This window comes from Dipodomys merriami, unplaced genomic scaffold, assembly GCF_024711535.1.
Source record: "Dipodomys merriami isolate MVZ:Mamm:240054 unplaced genomic scaffold, mDipMer1.0.p SCAF_153, whole genome shotgun sequence".
NCBI classification, from domain to species: Eukaryota; Metazoa; Chordata; class Mammalia; order Rodentia; family Heteromyidae; genus Dipodomys; species Dipodomys merriami.
In genome coordinates, this window is record NW_027202860.1 from 2,669,166 (window position 1) to 2,688,373 (window position 19,208).

At 44.4% G+C, this 19,208-nt stretch overlaps 1 protein-coding gene across 1 annotated transcript in view; it reads right to left on the bottom strand.

The window, feature by feature from the left end:
* LOC138827267 (calpain-8) overlaps nt 1–19,208 on the bottom strand; it is a 63,284-nt gene that overhangs the window by 877 nt on the left and 43,199 nt on the right. Inside the window, exons 11-20 of the mRNA XM_070022750.1 lie at nt 15,610–15,621; nt 13,420–13,631; nt 12,134–12,170; nt 10,551–10,616; nt 7,923–7,980; nt 6,364–6,428; nt 3,582–3,650; nt 3,100–3,178; nt 1,819–1,935; nt 828–886 (exon numbers count right to left, since the gene is read on the bottom strand). Of these exons, the coding sequence (XP_069878851.1) occupies nt 828–886; nt 1,819–1,935; nt 3,100–3,178; nt 3,582–3,650; nt 6,364–6,428; nt 7,923–7,980; nt 10,551–10,616; nt 12,134–12,170; nt 13,420–13,631; nt 15,610–15,621 (774 nt within the window). The remainder of the gene's footprint in view (nt 1–827; nt 887–1,818; nt 1,936–3,099; nt 3,179–3,581; nt 3,651–6,363; nt 6,429–7,922; nt 7,981–10,550; nt 10,617–12,133; nt 12,171–13,419; nt 13,632–15,609; nt 15,622–19,208) is intronic.

Consider the following 19,208-nt stretch of genomic DNA (forward strand, 5'->3'; position numbering starts at 1 on the left):
TTATATGTGTATATATTCTTATAGACAATCAACATTTCATGTAGATGCATATATATATTCCTAGATATGTATATATTCTACATATACACTAATTTTAGGTTCCACACTATTGTTGAGATGTCTGCAGTAGCCCACAGATAGGATCCTAGAAAAGTATTTCTTAGATCACAGAAAGGGGATCAATAACACCACCATTCAAGAGAAAGAAAGAAAATGGTTGAGTTCAGACAGCCTGGTAGGGCTAGCAATAATCTGGTCCTCTAGCTCCCTTGCTTCAGAAGTAAATCAAAGGCCAATGCCTCTTCCCTGAGCTGGACCCATGGGACATGTCCCTGCCTCCTGCTGCCCCCTCCAGTCACTGTGGCCTCTACTGTCTAGAGCTACAGCCCTCCACAGAGAAATGACTGTGTATGTACAGCATTATGTGACTGTACACAGTCAAAACACTCCTTCCCTTTGTATCTTCATTCTACTTATTGCAATTTCATTATTTTGTTTCCTACATTCATCTACACGTCAACCCAAGACACCTGCTCCTAGAAGTCAGACATTTCAAATCACACTGACTCCCTGCAATTCCATCCAAATGAACGGAGGCTTGCATCTTTGATATTATTTCAAACATAGCTATAGCCTAGCTTACGATAGTAATAAATAAAATGTTCGACAGGCTGCCTGAAAGACAATCACATAATCCCTTCCCACCCCAGCCTACCTACAAGCATGGTATTTACACTGAAATAAGATAGTTAATAGGAAAAATCAAGGCTTAGCACCTATACATTCCAAGAATCTTGAAGCAATTTATCAAACTTCTGGTCATTTACCTCAGCTAGAGAGAGCTGAACAATGCCATCCTGGTCCTTGTCCAAAAGCTTGAACAGTTCTGAAACACCAGAGAAGGAAAGAAATTAATCAGATAAGTTCCTGGACTTTGGAACAATCGGGAAGCTACCTCTGCCTACCCATCCCCACCTGGGACTCTCCCATTTCTCCTAATGTGCCCTTCCTCACTCCAGCTCTTTCTTGGCCCCAGGGGCCTAAGACAGCAAGATCTAGATCTAGCAGCCAGGGTGAGGTTTTGTGGCAGCTGACATTGCCTCCCTGAACTCCTACCCCCTACAACATACACTTAAATGGAACAATCCAGTTGTCAGCACATATGGTCCCTTTGGCCTCTCCACCTCCACCGGTTTCCTGGGCAAAACTTGCAACTATTTTGATGGAGGATGGAGTAAGGATAATCCAGTCCCTAGCTCTGTCTCTTCCTACCTGATATTTTCCCTCCCATGAAATGAAACTTCTTCCCTCAATAAGCTATTGTTGATTCATTTCACTAATAAAAATAAGGAAAAGGTGAATAAAGATGAGCAGATTTAAAGAAGGAAATGAAACCCCTTCCCTCAATAAGCTATTGTTTATTCTAAGCATCCTAAGATGGAAGGTGATCACCTATTGCTTTCCAGACAATGTCCTAGCCCTTCCCTAAGCATGGATAAGTTCTAAATAGAGGTTCATGGCAGCACCGATGCAAATAGACACTAACAGCATGCAAGGACAGCATGGGGCTCATTCAACCTGGCCTAGTAACTGCACACAGCCAGTGCTCTGTAATCTGCTCAGCTGTGTTCCAAATCTCAAACACAAAGCAGCCTCAGTTTTCCTCAGCCTCCCACTGCCCCAACTTGCCCCCAGAGTCCCATCTATTGTTCTTTGGACTCTGGGTCTCCCAAAGGCAATGTCTGGTCCAGTCTGCTGGCCCTACCCCCTACCACTCCGACATTTTGCAGGGTGAGGATAAAGAAAACATTGGCTTACTGAAGAGGGTCTCCAGACGGATCATGCAAGCAATGAAGCCATCAAAGTCGATGAGGAGCTTGCTGCATGCATAGCGCATGGCAATGGTCTGCTGCACCTCGTTGTTGAGGGTGAAACCTGAGGCAAAGAGGACCAGGGTCACAGGCAGTGTAGAGGACTCAGCACTGTCCCCAATGACACCTCAAGGGAGTCATAGCAGGGGACTTCTGTGGCTCTATATAAATTTATAAACAGGGCCTAGCTATGGGGTTCGCAGAAGGTGTCCTGTCTTCTGGTCCCTCTTCTTATCTATGCCCCACCAGCTTATCTCTGACCCAGCACCAGCCCTGATTCAGCCCTGGCCACAGTGGCCACAGCAAGTAAAAGTAGAGAAAGCAAAGGCCTATGTGTTCATTGGGCCTTGCTTGGCCCCTTCAGAACCCCACCTCTGTAACTGCTGTCACCTTCTCAGTAAGGCAGAGTGCTTATCCTAAAATACTATGTTACAGAGGATCCAGTAGCTTCCTATCTTTCCTGAGTAGATACAGAGCTCAATAAAGCTCGCCCTTCTTTCCTTCCTTCCTTCCCTCTTTCCTTCCCTCCTTTCTTCCTTCCTTTCCTCCTTCCTTCCTTCTTTCCCTTCCTCCTTCCATCCTTCCATCTTTCTTTCCCTTTCCTTCTTTAAATCTGCTCATCTTTACTCACCTTTTCCTTATTTTTATTAGTGCTAATTTGCAGAAATAATAGATTTTATTATGACATTTTTATACATGTATATAATGTACTTTGATCATAGTCACCTTCTTATTATCCTCTCTTATTTACCTTCTTCCTGAAAGTCATTTCCTTCTTTTTCCCTTATAGACCCCCTTCCATTTTCATGTATTAAAAAAAATCTTGTTTCTGCATATAGGAGAAAGAACACAACATTTGTCTTTCTGTGTCTGGCTTATTTCTCTTAATATAATGATCTTCTCCAATTCCATCCATTTTCCTGTAATGACATAATTTTGCTGCTATTTATAGCTGAATAATACTCTATTATGTATATATGGACAATTGAGTATAAATGTGTATAATATGGATACACACACACACACACACACATATACAATTGAGTGTGTGTGTATGTGTGTCACAACTTTTTATCCACTCATCTCAATAAAATGTTGTTGCTAACTCACTGGTATCCAATATGAGGGAACTCCCACTGACAATCATTAGCAGTCATCATCATGAGAAGAACTATGTTAATTGGGCACTTCTGGGTCCTGACACTTTGACAACACGACATGTCCTCACCTGACATCTTGAGGGCTGTCCTCATCTCATGGGCATTGATGGTCCCTAAGTGGTTGTAATCCATTTCCTTATAGATCTCCTAAAGCCAGAGAGAAATTCTAGATGAGAAACAGTAGCTTGTAGCCCCCAGACACTATTTCTCTCCACTTTGCTTCCCTCAGAAGTCCAGGGATAAACTCAAAGTAGACTTCACTGACACTTTCCAGATATATTCCATAATAAAGAAGAGAGCTTGGGCTGAGATTTTCTGTGATTCCTTTGCCCTCTGAATGGGGCTTTCAGTGCAGGAGCTGGCAACAGTATCTCTCATTACCTTCTTGTTCCTCCCTGAGCAATGTATACAGGTTTTGATGGGGTTGACTATAATTAAAGGTCTGATTAGATTAGTGACTGAAATAGGCTATGAATGAGTGTCATAGAGAATTAGAATGGAAGAGAGGGGCCAAGGCTTGATGGATGCACATGGGGGAAAATACAATTACCAGATACTTCTGAATCTTCAGCCAGAGTGTCTTGAATTCCACAGGTCCCAAGGTACCTGTCCCATTGCTCTAAGTACGTTAAGGATCAGTATGATGGAGCCCAAAATCTACACAAGTTTCATGGACGTCTTTCTCTTGTGAGTTTTCATGAGTCCCTTAAGGTCTTAGTAAACATTCGATGCCTGTAGCAAGCAGGGTATTAGGAGTGGATGGTGGGAAACAAATTCAAATAAAGGTAAAAAGTCAAATGCTCAATAAGACTCTCCTTTGGAAGCCAAGCACAGGAGTAGGGACTAAAAGACAAGTTACCAGCCTAAAGACTGAGCAATACCATTAATTCATATTGAATGCCTTCATTGTCTTGGGTGATAGAATGGCTGGAGCTACATGACCTGTAAATTCATTTTTGTTTCTGTGACTGACTATTCAATAATGACACTTTGTTGGAAGGTCCACTGTTACCAGGAAAATCAACAGGAGGAAGCAAGAGAGATTGTCAGCCACATGGCCTACTCATAGGACATAATAAAACCAAAACTTATGGAAGGGTCATGTTGAATTTTCCATGTCCTGCTTGTTTTCTGCATGAATATTTATTCTTCTCTGGGATAACTGTAGGGATTTGGTTTTGAACTATCCTTACCCTCATAAAGCTAAGTCACTTTGAAATGCTACCCTTTTCTCAGCCATCAACTAATCAATAAAGGCAAGCATGATACAGCACATTAAATAATTCAATGTCAAATTCCAGCATCTCATTTTCATGAAAGTCACACAGGGTAGATATTGTTATTCCATTCCAGGAGAAGAAGTATATTCGAAGCATTGATTAGCTTCCCCTAATTTATACACTTAATAAGTAATGGAGTCAGTATTTGGACCTCTGTGTGTTCCAAAGTCTTCATGTCAGAATACCTGTGGTCTTCATTTCTAGATAATATTGCCCACAGAGAACAGACCTGTTGGATCAGAGTCTTTAGGACAGAAATATAGGCAAATGTACTTTCAGTCTCCATGGGTGAGGAATAATTGATGCATGCCATAGTACTTGCAACATCATTCATGAAAGAATCCAGTCATAAAGGACCACTTGTAATAGGAGTCTACTTATATGGTGTTCACAATAGAAAAGTATATAGAGGCCAGGCACTGGTGGCTCATACCTGTAATCCTAGCTATTCAAAAAGCTGAGATCTGAGGATTGAGGTTCAAAACCAGCCAGGGAGTAAAGTCTATGAGATTCTTATCTTCATTAATCTACCAAAAAAGCCAGAAATAGAGTTGTGGTAGTATGCTAGACTTGAGCAAAGGAATCTCAGGAATAGCACCCAGGCCCTGAATTCAAGACCTAGAACCTGCAAAAAAGAAAATAAAAGAAAAATATAGAGAAATAGAAAGTAGTTTCCAAGGGATGGGGAAGATGAAGGAAGATTGGTAATATAAATACAGGGTTTCTTTCTGGGATGATGAAAATGTCCTTACCAAGAAAAGCAATGAATTGTACACTTCAGGTGGGTACATTACTTGGTATAGGAATTATATCTTAAGGAAATTTGTTCTGCTGCTATATTATGACTCTGAGCCACTGTCCCTTACTATCTCCACTGTGAAACAAAATCTCCTTAGAGGTATCATCACAACCCTCTTGGAGCCATGAGAGACACAAATTCCTCCAGGTCCCCACTCATGAGTAGGGTGATAGCAAGGTTCTTCATTCCTCTCAAAAACTCTTACCCATTGCTACAGACTGTTTCTATCTTCCTACTTTCATATGTTGACCCCTAATCACAATGTGAGAGTGTTAAGGGTTGGACCCCTTGAGAAGTAATTGGGTCAAGAGTGAAATCTTTGTGGATGGAATTGTGTCCTTATAAAAGGGACCCCAGAGAACTCCCTTGACCCTTTCACCTTGGGAAGTTGTAGCCATGAACGAGGAAGCAGGTACAAAATATGCCCATGCCTTGATTCTAGACATCCTAGTCTCTAAAACTGTAAAGAATAAATTTTTTGCTACATGCAAGCCATGTATTTAATGGTACTCTGTTATAGAAAGCAGAGCAAACTAAATGGCCATGTTTCGGCAGGAAAGAAGAATTAAATTAGATCAGAAAGAATGTATATGTTTTATCATGTGTAGTCATTCTGAACTATTGGTGATACTTGTCCAAGGTCCATGCTAAGATTCTGAAACAAAGGCCAGACAGCAGAGGAGAGTCAGAAGGGGCTGAGGGAAAAGGGTGGAGGTGAGGGTGGTTCTTAGCAGGAGGATCACTGGGACTAACAGTGTAGAGGAGAAGGAAGAATACAAAGGCTGCATGCTTGCTTTCTCAAAATGATTTGACTTTAGACAAGCCACTTAAACATGGTAGGCCTCTTTTCTCTCCTGCAAAATAAGGGTATGATTCCTGATGTATGCTCAATAATTGTTTCTTTCCCTTCTCACATTCTCCCCCTTTTCTCAGGTACCAGAGGCTCATGCCTGAAATCCTAGCTACTCAGGAGGCTGAGATCTGAGGATCACAGTTCAAAGCCAGCCCAGGCAGAAAAGTCCATGAGACTCTTATCACCAATTAACCACCAGAAAACCTAAGTAGTACTGTGGCTCAAGTAGTATAGCACTTGCCTTGAGCTGAAGAGCTCAGGGACAGCGCCCAGGCCCAGAATTCAAACCCCATGACTCACACATACACACACACACACACACACCACACACACACACACACACACACACACACACACACACACACACACACACACACACACACACACATTTAAAGGATACATCCAACAGACTGATCATTTCCCAGCAAGTGTTGATACTGAATCCATCAAATTTTATGTCTGTTCCTGGACATTCAAGTACAAAAGAACATGTGAATCAGAATTGTTTGAAGATAGAGGAAATAGATGATTTCTACAATAGGAAAGCATCTAAGAGAACATGACTCCACTCAAAAGGAAGAGCACCATGGCAAGCTCAGGGCAGACATTACCAGTTTCCTGGTGCCCCAGATATGGTATGGACAAGTACCAGCATAGCAGTGCAACCTCTGAGCCTTCACTTTGCTGCTTAGGAACACAGCCTTGGAGAATTAATATTTCTGAACCTTAGTTTCCATTTCTATCTAAATGAGAATAAAAATAACAACAGTGTCAATATTTTCCCTAAGGACTGACTGATTGGGATTTAATTGAGACAATACACATGAAGTCTTAGCCCAGTACATGATAAAGTCTTTATAAAACGGCCAACTTGTATTGAACAAAGCAGTGTCCTAAGCTTTGTATATCTACTTTTCAGAATAACTTCATTTGACAGATGCTACTAGTATCCCCATTTTAAAGATAGAGAAATCAAAATCCAAGGATGTCACCTTATTAGCTCAAGGTCACATCACCAGTAATGGACAAAGCTGGGATTCAGACATAAGCCATGAGCCTCCACATCTGTGCTTTTCACAACACACAATAGCTCTATGACAGCTGTCATCCTTATTTGCTAAATTTCAGGTATCTCCCTGGAATTCTAGTCACCCCTGGCCTCAACCCTTACCTTCGGTACACCTAGGAACCAAGGTAGGTACCAAAGATACTGCGGCCTCTCCCATTTGCTCTGTTCTTCTTGTCAACAAGGACCAAGTCAGGTCCAAGACTCAGAACTCCCGAGGGCTACCCAACCATGTGTCCAGCTCCAAAGAGGGGAAATTAGGCCATGCCCATTTCCCCTATTGTCACTCCAGGACCTGCTGCAGTAGGTGAATGACAGCCTGAGGAACTGGAGGACTTAACCTGGCCCATCCCTGTACTAGAAGCAAGAGCAGCTTGGCACTAAGGCTTGAAGAGGAAGTATAAAGCCTTCCTCATGGGGCAGTTTGACCCCCAGGTAGCCCCTGAGGCTTGCTGGAGTCTGAAGACTTTGGGAGCCAAGTACAAGCTAAGACAGTCAATCATCCCTCCCACCTCACCTCCCTAAAGAAGAACTACAGACCTGCGACCTGCAGAGGTTCCTTCACAACTGACACTAGTCCTTTTGTACTAGTCCTTACACAAGTCATCTTTAGCCTAGCTTCATTACTCCCCTAAGAGGGCTACATTTTAAATCATGGTTTCTTGGTAGTGGGCAGTCTGGCTTATCTCCAGTGCCACCCTAACTTCTGCCCAGTACCCCCTTTCATAGCCTCTCCTGCTTTGCAGGCCAGAATGAGGACTCTTGGTGTCAGAGGCCAAAGCTACTTCTCACCTGAGTGCTTTTGACAACTTCAGTTGCCCCCCTGTTCAGCTTCACCCCATCATCTCTCAAAGATGCCCGTCAGCTTTCTGAGAGGCCCTCGGGGGACTTACGTTTGGATAACATGTCATTCAGAACTCTCTTGAGCTGATTGGCACCGATTTCAGACTCCTAGAAAAAGGAACCCAAATGCAAACATGTCAGGACTTAACCTTGCCTGTCCCTGGCCACACAGCTACTTCAAGACATTAATACAGTACTTCCTCCACGCTCAGATACCATGCCCACTGGCCCTGTGACTTTAAAGGCATGCGACATCTTGGGCTGGGGGTATGACTCAAGGGGTAAAGTGTTTGCCTAGTGTGCACATGACCCTGGGTTCAATTCCTAGTATCATGGGAAGGGAAAGAGAGAAAGCAGAAAGAGAGAAAGGGAAGGAAGGAGGGAGGGAGAGAGAGAGATGGAGAAAGGAAAGGAAAGGAAAGGAAAGGAAAGGAAAGGAAAGGAAAGGAAAGGAAAGGAAAGGAAAGGAAAGGAAAGGAAAGGAAAGGAAAGGAAAGGAAAGGAGGGAAGAAGGCAGACAAAAGGAGTAAAAAGAAAAGAGAGTGGGAGGGAAGGAGATGGAGATGGGGTAGGGAAAAGGAAGGAAGGAAAAGGCATATGGCACCTTGAAAAATTCAAATTCTCTGTTTCTTCTGAGGTCCGTAGTGCCCTGATGCCATGAATGCAGTGCCCAGCAGCACAGGAGCCTGCCCCGGGCTTTCTCTCAAGGGATTTTGCTCAGAGAACAAATTTCAACAAATAGCAATAATTGGAGCCACCCAGGTATGCCACACATTCAGTGTAAATCCTTCATACACCTCTGCATGCGAGCTACTGCAGATGAAGGATGGTGGGCAAACTGGGAAACACTTCATACCTTTGCCGTGTCACCTGCCATTTCCCTGATATGATGACTCGGGGTTCCTAGCTACCAAGTGCAGATCTGTGACGATCTCACTCCAGAATGCCAGATTTTCCCAGTGCACCTGTGGGGGTTGCTATTCCGTACAGGAGCCTACTCCGGACTGGGGTGGAGGCTTGGAGAGGGGTAGGAGAGCCCATATGTATTGGGGATAAACACCCACCCCAACCCTGAGAAAACATCCAGGCCCTGCCCCTAAACAGAAGATGGCCTTCAGGCCAAATGGCGAATGAGGTACAGAGAAGGAGCACTGGATTGAGCTGGGCTCCAATCTGCACTCCACCCCTTACTCACCCTTGGCCTTGGTCTAGTCTCTCCCCATTCTCTCATCCTGCCAGGACCCAGCACTGACAGAGGAGACCAGAGCTGCACCCAGACCCATCTCTCGCAAGGACCCCTGGCCTCATTCGGGCACAGGTTGGTCATAAAACCTATCATAACAGCCAAGGTCCCTCTGGGAAACCTCTGGTACAGGGTATTTGTGTCTTCCAGGAAAGAAGTTGAGATAGTAAGGGGACATCTGTACCTTAGCCCTGACCCTCTCAAGGCTGGGTGCCCTTGGCCAGCTCTTCAACTTCTCAGTGCCCTGTCACTTCAAGAGCAGAGCTCCAAGGTGACCGGTGCTGTCTCCTCCACAGTGAGGAGCAATAGAAAAGCAAGGTGAGCTTCAGCCACAGGCCACCAATAGGAACTTTACTTTTCTATCATTGGGGAGTGCTAAATAAAATACAGTCCCTTGTTCAGCTGAGGAGACAAGGCTTTATTAGCAAAAACACTGGCCTGCACCTTCACCTAAAACACACTGACTCACGTTTTCGGGTGCTCTCTCAACTGACTGGTAGTGCAGAAGAATTGTTCAAGGGCTCTCTTTTCTGCAAGGGTTTCTGATAGATCTGCTTCTATTGCTCTCCTTTTATTTTTCTTTTTGATCAAGGTCTTATCATATTAGCTAGGCTGGCCTTGAGGTTCAAGTAAGCTTTCTGCCTCAATCTCTCCAGTAGTGGGAACTATAGATATACACCACTATACCCGCTTCTATGTCAGCCTTAAGTCTAGAAAGTTCCCCAGAGCTTCCCTGGGGAGTAGACCCTCTTCAGGGTCCTTTTTGGCTCTTTATCAACCTCTATCTCCCCGGCCCAAAAGCAACACCAGTCAATATTTCTGGGGCCAGAAGAGTTATATTGAGTCCTGGGTGAACTCTGGCACATGGCTACCAAAATGAAACGCAATCAGCAGGCCAGGGGATGGAGGAGCAACAGGCAGCTCCCAGTACCCAGGTTGTGGGCTTATACCCAGGCCTAGGATTCCTCAGGATGAGCTACACAGGCACGTATCCAGCCCAGGTGCCTTTCCAATCCCTTGCCAGGTTAACTGAGCTGCCGTCCGCTAACGCTGGGCAATTCCACCTCTGAAGGATATCGATTTAGAGAGCTTTCTCTGCCCTGGCTTTCTAGTCAGAGGCTCCATCTATCAGGGCCAATTTACAAACAGAAAGGCTTCTGGCAGGATCCAGAAATTCAGCTTTTCTATTTTCTCAAGTCAGTCAACGCAGCAAGAAAAGTGGCTTCAGGGTGATGATTACTGTCTCCCAGAGGGGCAGGAAAGGCCCGCTATCTTCAGACAGGATGCAGTGACAAATGGCAGGCACCGACGTGGGGAAGGTAGAGAAAGCAGCCTCCCCCTCAGTAGTCCATGAGATGGAAGGGAACACAGGCGGCCACGGCCTAAGTGTGCTCTGGCCCAGTATGGAAGCTGCAGCTGTCCACCCTCCGCTCACCTTCCCTGCCAACTCCTCAAACAGGCTCCAGAACTGCTCATCTTGATCCACCTCACTGGCATGTGGCTAGGAGAAAGGGCAGTGACAAAGTTAAAATAGGAATTGTTAAATGAAAGACTCACACTTCATCCAACCATCCATTAGTATCTATTGGGCCCTGTACTATAGGCTACACGGAGGCTTAGGCGGGAAGGCAAGAGCTACCCAAGGTCCCAGCCTGGAGTCTTATAATCCATCAGGGATGCAGTTCCAGGGCTGGGTTCCTCTATGAATGTGAGGGGAAATAAGCCCTACCACCTCCATGTTTCTAATTTCAACCCTGAATCACTTTCAGAGAACAACAGAAACACCAACACAAAGGTGTCTCAAGTCTGGCTCCATAGACTTCCTACCAATGACCTTCACAAAGTCCATGAGCTCCAGAAATTGCATGAGAATCTGGGGTCATGTTTATATGCGTTCCCCTAGCTTGTATCAAATTCTCAAAGAACCACATGATTTTAAAAAGTAGCTAAGAATACAGATGCATAACTAGAATCAGGGCCGATATAGCAGAGTAGCCACTCATTGGATTCCCAAGGACTCTGAATATCCATTGCCTTAAATCTAATATTAAAATTAACTAGACCTATTTCGTTGGGTCATTTTGAACATCAAATGAGAGCAAATCTGTGTCAAAGTCTTTAGAAAATTATAAACCATTACACAGGTGCTTTTAGCCAGAGGCTTGTTGATATAACAAGGGACTTCAGCCAAAACAAAGCCATTTCTCCCCCCACCCCTGCAACTGTCACCACCAGAGAGGACAAAAAAGTCACAGCTTCCCAGATGGCTCAAAGAGTTTCCAGAAACCTGGATCAAGTTCTTCCAAAATCATCCCTAAGAGAAATCTGAAAGGCACAAGATTGCCCGAGGCTGCTTACTAACATAAGCAACTATTTAATGTAACTATAAGCTCAGCCACTGGGGTGCTTTGTGTGGCGTCTTCATCCAGAGATACACCAGTCTATTTGGGTGGACAGTAGAGGGATCTCAGGCCTGAACTCCATAAAAAGATAGTCCTTCCATATTCCTGAGTCCTGTGCCACAGCCTGCTGTCTAGACACAGTGTGGCAACAATATGCAGAAGCTTCACACAACACCAGAAGAAAAAGACACTACACACACACACACAGGCTTAGGAAATGTGTGGCTTTCCTCTTTTTTTCTCATATGCTCTTATTGTTTGTTTTCCAAAAGACTGGAGATCAATCCAAATACTGTATCTATTTCCCCCACTGATTATCCTGCCCTGGACACTCAAGCACACAGTGAGTGCTTTCTATGTGGGTTTCCTGACTAGCAGTAGGAGATGCTAAGTTCTCTTCTCCTCCAGGGGTGAGGATGCATTACACAAGTTGCATTCCAGTACTGATTCTAGCTCATCTTCATCAGGAAGAGCCAAGGCCTAGAAAATAATGTGGTCTAACAGATATAATGTTACCATCCCTTAATATATAAAGACCTCAAATACATTAAAAAAGAAACCCAAAAGAGCTACCATACAACAGTGTCAGAGCTGGACATACTAAAAGACTGCATACCTCATGTGGGTTTCCAGCTACAACATTTCCAATTTCCCTGAAATGTGAAGAAAGAAATAAACCAGACATGAAGCAATAAAAAGTTCAGCCAATGGCATAGTGTTTCTGGAAGTTTTTGACCATACTAGGAACTGACCTACTCACCCAAGATGTTCAGTTCCTAAAACCTGCATGAACGGACTCCCTCCCTTCACTCCCCAATTCTCACCTCGATCTGAATTTTTCATCAGAGACAAAAGCTTCAAGGGCAATAGAGTTCCAGTGAGTTCTAGAATGTTTAGCTTGCTAAACTCTGGGGAATCTTCTCACCACTTACCTCAGTTGCCACTTCTCTTTCCCTGAGAACCTTACTACAAGAACCCCTGTGGAAATGGCCTTCTAGAGAATAAGCCAGCACACAACTTAGCTCTTAAACACGTGGATGTATAGTGTGTGCTGCTGCGCATATGCAGTGTGCAGTGTGTGTAGAATGGGAGATAGGATATATGGTGGGGTAGATGATATTCTAGAACCTACATGGCAACTGGGTAGTGTGTGATGCATCTAGTGTATGTGTTTGTGTGGTATGGAGGTATATAAAACATTTATGAGTATGTATAGGTATACTATGTAAGGTATGTGGTGTGTATTACAGTATGTTTGTGGTATATATGTATATATATATGTATGGAGTGTAGTATGTGGTATGTGTGGTATGTGGTAGTGTGTGGGACATGTAATATCTGTGCATGATGTACATTGGATATGTATATTGTGTGGTGTGTGTATATTGCTTATATGTGGTTACACAGTATATATTGTATATGAGTTTGTTGCATGTGGTGTGTGTTGTATGTGTAGTGTGTTCCACGGATGGTATGTATGATGTGTGTGGTGTGCATGATGTGTGTGGTATGGTGTGTTCCTGGTGTGCAGTGTATGTGACAGTACTAATGGGGTGTGTGTGAGGGAAGGTGGTCAGTACCTCCCCCAGACCCTGTTTTCTGGCTCTTGTGCCCCCTGCTGGATGGTGGACCTCTTCTAACCAAGTGCATCTCCATGCCTTTTCTCCCAGCCTTGGCTTTTTATGTAAGGAACTTCCTTAATGAACTACAGAACAAAGTGAAGGGGGTAGCAGGGAAGGGATGGGGGACCTGTGGTGTTTCATAAGCTTCCCCTGGACAAATCAGCTACAAGCCAGGGGCCAGTCACTCAGGGACAGGGCCTAGTACCTCCATCTGGCCATTTCCCTCTGCTCTCTTTGAACTCAACAACCATCCCTAATAACAGAGTGAAAGTTGACGCACAGGGCCTTCGCCTTCTTCTCCGAGAAGACCCTCAAGCAGAAGTCACCATCCTTGAAGGGTTCAAAAGTAGATGGCACCACCAGATACTGCCCAGGTGGCAGCTGGGCCCTGCCCGATACCTCCCGCAGGTTGATGTAGGTGCTGGAACGGGTAGAGGGCTGGTGGCCCAGGAAGAAGTCCCAGCCCAGGTGAACATCTGTGTGACTCTCCAGCTGCACAAAGGAAAAGGCAGATCAATTTCTCCCCACACCCCAAATGGTAAAAGCCAAGCATTCCTATTTTTTCCTGTTTATTTAGGGATCTTCATTGTTACCACCATGCCGACAATCAAGAGGCCTTGGCTTCTCCTATGAAATCACTGTGTCAGTTATCAAGTGTCTTTTGAGCATTTTTGAGGCACTGACCTTGACATGTAACTTTGGCCAGATCCTTTGCCTTCCCAGTTAAATGAAGGGTTGAGCCCAGAGCTCTAATATGGGTTGTTTCTCTTTAGACATTTTCCTCATGATTCCAACAGACTCTTAAGCTGCAGCTGTCCCTACAGTTGTGACATTGACCTTCTCAGTACAGACCTAAGCCTGGTGAAATGACTGTCAATCTCCTGCAAAGGCTTCAGAAAGGTAACTTGCTCCGAAAGGTAACCAAAGTGGTTAAGCTGCTCTGAAGGAGGCAGGCAGCAGCTCAGAAGGAGATAAGCAAAGGAGGAAGCCATAGTCAGGTCCAGATCAAGGCCTCTCTTAGGGCCTTGACTCCGCTCTGAAAAAGGGGGAAGATGACCCCATCACTCATCTACTTGTGGGAAAAGAGGAAGCTATTGGTGTGGGACACAGGCTAATTAGTGATTGCAGCAGGCTTTAAAAACACAGGTGCCCACATTGTTATGGCTATAATGAGGCCTCCCTGTAGTACAATATCCCTACCATCCATCTCCATCACGATGCCTATGACAGGTGCTGCCAAGCTGTCAAGCCATGACTTCTGTGGGGCCTGGAGATAAAATTCCCATCCTAAAGTATTCACTGTCCACAAGTGGTCACCAGACCCTCTTTGGCTCATAGTTCTACTGATGAGAGAAAGAAAGCAAGACCATCTTTCTCCTCCCACTCCTCCCAGCCCTGATGATAGCAAAACAGAACCTATAGGGACACACTGAGGGCACCATGAAGTGCTTTTTGGAGTTCCACTGTGTGTGCATATAACCCCTCATATAAATGGAGTCTTTGTAATGGAAGCCACCATGGACTGGACTGAATCCAGGTTTTGCTTAAAATACTTTCTTATATTCTCTCAATAATAACATCCACTTGAGAGATAAGGGCAAGGTAGACCAGTTGCCTACAGCCTTGGCATACTGTACAGACTTAAGTCTGTAAATGGGTTGATTAACATATGCTATACCACTGACCAAGCCCGGAAACCTGGAAAAGTAGGGAAAAGCTACAGTTGGACAGATGCATGACTAAATGTTTAGTGCAATTGATTCCAGTTGCTGGAAGCCCCACAGAGTACAATGTTCTCAACCCTGGCCACAACTACAGTCATCTGGGTTGTTTATAGACCTATGATACCTGGGTCCTCCTACTCTGATGGTTCTGTTACAGTGAAACAGGGATACAGACTGGATTTGATATTCATTTTAAATACCCCCCAGGTTGCAGCCAAGAAGATAGCCACAGGGCTGGCATACACTGGGGCTTTACTTTCTGCTGGCTGTGCACTTATGGCCAGCCATGCAGCTCCCTACTCAGGAGAGCCAGAGAGGCTCCATTTTTAGTCAACTGAGATACAGGTAAGTGTGACCATGTAAGTGGGATAGTGATCCTATGACTCCCTAACCCAGTCAAACATTACTGAGGAGCACAAGAAAAATCAGGAGCCAAGAAGAGAAAACTGGTACTTCCTTTCCTAATCAGAACATCTTTTCTGATTTTAATCACCTTGTTCAGATCAGACCACTAGGAATATAGGTAGGGGAAACAATGGAACATGCTCCTCTCCTTTGGGGCCTGATAGATGAAACTTGGGCTGGTCTTCATCAATTGTCAGAGCTTCCAGCTCACCAGACTATGCAGCGTCCATAGGAAAACCAGCTTCCATCACAGGAAGCAGACGGTGCTGAGAGCCTGTCCCAAAGACCATCAACTTCTTTCTTACCAAGGGAAGACATCTTTCAGTGCAGGACTCACATACCTCTTTGGGAACCTGCAGGTAAGAAGGCAAAAGCAGGTTACCCAAGAGCTTTAGGTCCCCCGTTTGTGCTTGTGCATCCCTCCATGCCTAGCAGACAGATTGCAATCAAGTGTGAAGAGAAAGTTCATGCTAAGGAGAGAAAATAACATTTGTGAAACTAGGAGGTCACTGATGAGTTACAAGGCCATCTACAGGCCTGCTGAGTCCCGGTGATCCAGGAGTGGAAGACTCTACTTTTTTTCTTTATTTTCTAATTGGATAATCTTCCAAAATCCAAAATCCCTTCAGAGTGGGAGTTTAATTAAGAGCTAATGTCTTCTTATAAATCAATAAACTCCCAGATGGAGGACTTAGCAGAGGAAGGGATTTCACTTAACACGAGCCAATAATTGATTCTACCTTTGACCATGGTAAGTGATCAGAAAACAGGCATGTGACCCAAGCTGGGCCTATTAGGTGCTTCTCTAACATTGAAAAAAAAATTGAAACTCAGGAAAAGAGGCCCATCTTTCATGCTAGTGATATTAGGAGGTCAATCAATTTAGACTAGCAAAGTAGCATTGACAATTGTGATGAAATGTGGGAGAAAGTCCAAGTAGCAAGTGAGACCTCTGTCCCAATCATCCCTCTCCTGACCTTAAATTTGGTTACCTAAGATAGTCAGTTCTTCTTCACTAGCTTAGCTTGAGTAAGGCTCTCTTATTATAAGTAGAGATGTTGCCTCCTATAAGAGGTGAGCTCATACATGCCGAGTGGCAGCCCTACCATACCCACTATGTCCTTCTCCCTCCTCTGATCTGTCACAGAGCCTGTTTGAACCTGAAAAACAGGAAAGGCACGCTGGTAGTTTAAGTCAGTGGAAAACTGCCTATAACCCCAAGAAACAACTAAATTCAGGGAAGTTAAGATCCACTGGAATCCTTGTACCAGAGACAGAACAGTCCAGGATCACTGCCACTCCTCTAAATTTTGAGTTTAAATCAAATTTACCCATGCAGAGGACCTGGCTGGCTGGGTAAGCAAAGACTTGGCAGGAACCTTCCTCTCTGTGCAGGCCTAAAAGCCTTCCCTAGCTCAGCAGCTACTTACCTAACTACCTTGGCTGTCTTTCCATCAACAGCACAACCACCATCCTGTGGTCAATATGTTCTGAGTACACCCTTACCAAGAGTCACCAAGGAACCAGACAAGAGCAGAGTGGCAGGAAAGCAGGCCTTAGCGACTGCCCATGGAGAGATGGGAAGGGCAGTCAAGTACGAAATGTAGGATCCTAAGTGCAAATGACAGGCTGCCTGCCGGACAGAAGTCTGCTGTCACTACAGGAAGATAAAGGGGAGAGAAGGGAGGCCAGACAAAGAGAACACTTGAGCTTTCCGAGGTCATGGCTGCTTCTCAGTCAGTGACAGATTTTCAGTTTCCAACTGGACTCCAAGTCCAGACAGGTAGCGCTGAGGAGGGAGACATAGGGATATGAATGTGATAATGCAACTTCTTAGCTGCTTTCTATACCCTAGCTGTCCCCTATAACTTGTTATACTCTGGCTGCTGTCTGTATCCCACCTGTTTCCTACAGCTCAGATGTTCTCTATAGTCCTGTTGACTACAATCCCAGCTACTCCTCACATCCCAGCTTCTCCACCACTGTTCCAGCTACTCCCTACACCCCAGCTTCTCCCTAAAATTCCTGCTCTTCCATAGACTCCAGTGCTAGCTATTCCCTATACTCCCACGTCTCCTTACTACCCTAGCTACTCCCTATACCCAAGCTGCTCCTCATACCGTCAACTACTCTTGACAGCCCCAGCTACTGGCTACCTTCATTTCCTCAATTTAACTTTAAAACAGCTAGTATTCACAGATGTCATGTTCTGAATTATAAGCTCCTGGCCATCAGAAGAAGGACCACAGATCACACACACACACTGGAGTATTTTATAAGTAACTACAGTTTGATGCCTGTAAATCTAATACATTTTAGATATTATTTATGAACTCAAATACCATGCCACACAAAAGCTATCTCAAAAGAACGCTTTGTTGATCTGTCTATATAAGGTAGAACTCATGAATGAAGAACTGGTGCACTGCCCCTGAGCCAGCTGCACAGCTACCATGCCAGCCCACTGCCTCACTCCAAAACTGTCGCCTACTCTCAAGTGTCAAGAAACACATGGAACCCCCTTGGGATGGACTGCTTCCTTCCTCCACTTTTGAAATCTTGGTCATCTTCTGAATCTCTGGTCAAAGTCTCTCCCACATGGATCTGAGATACCCAGCCCCTATATCTGTCTCATCATGGCCTTCCTTGTGGTCAGGTGAGTGTGTCTAATGTCCCCATCTTGATCATGAGCACTCTGAGAACTGTGACTGTGGGACATTTATCTGTCCCGCTAACTCCCAGAGTCACACCTAGCACATAGTAGGTGCTGAGTAAAATTGATTGTAGTAATATCTATACACAAAAGTCTACCTCAGGTTTTTATGCCTGTAAGCTATGAGTCTATGTTGGACTAGATAGAATTGGAATTACTAAGCTGGACAATTGGGCCTTATTTATTTTGTTATTTTTTTCCTACCATAGAGTAGAAATTCCTTACCAATTTCTATTCTTGTTTATTTTTGTGCCGGTCTTGAGACTTGAACACAGGGCCTGGGCACTGTCCCTGAGTTTTTTAACTTAAGGCTAGTGCTCTCCCACTTGAGCCACAGCTCCATTTCCAGCTTTTATTGGTAGTTAGAGAGAAGACTCTCATAGATTTTTCTACTCAGGCTGACTCTGAAACATGATTCTCAGATATCAGCCTCCTGAGTAACTACAATTACAGGTGTGAGCTACCAGTGCCTGGTCCCCAACTCCTATTCTTTAACATAACACACACACACACACATGTGCACATGCGCACATGCACACACACTCACTTACTCTTTCCTCTCAAGCCCTAAGTTCAAGTCTATGATAAGCAAAGGAGCAGAAGGAAGATGGCAGAAGCTTGTCTTGATTTCTTTTTACAATGCTTCCTTTTCAGGGATTAATTTACACTGAAATGTTAAACCTCCAGCCAGCTTCCTGATTAAAACTGTATTTTTGCCTCAAGAAATTCATTCTTAATAAACTTTAAAAAAAAAAACCTCACCATGAAACCCTCTGTTATGAGTATTTGCCTGTAGAAAGAAGTAGACTCAAATATATTCCTGGCTAGGCTGTAAAGACCTGAAGGTCTCACTTTAACTCATAACTTACTTGTGAGACAAGTCATTGAGTGGGAACTTACTAGGAACAACTACCATATTGAGCCAGGGGCTTAAACCTGAGAGCAGAATTACTTGTGTTCCCCAATCCAGAGACACCAGGACCAAAAATGACTATGTAGCTTCCCTCACCCCATCTGATGCCCTGTGTATGCCAAGGGCCTCAAGGTTGTTCATGGAGACATGTATATTTGGTTCCCATATCCAGTCCCAGTCCCCTTGCCCACTCTGTATTGCCACAAATCACTCAAAGCTCCTGTCCCCCTGAGACACCTCTGTTTGAAAAGTCATCTATTCCATGCATTTGCATGGAGCTCTTGATGACAGGTAAAATGCAATGAATTGTACAT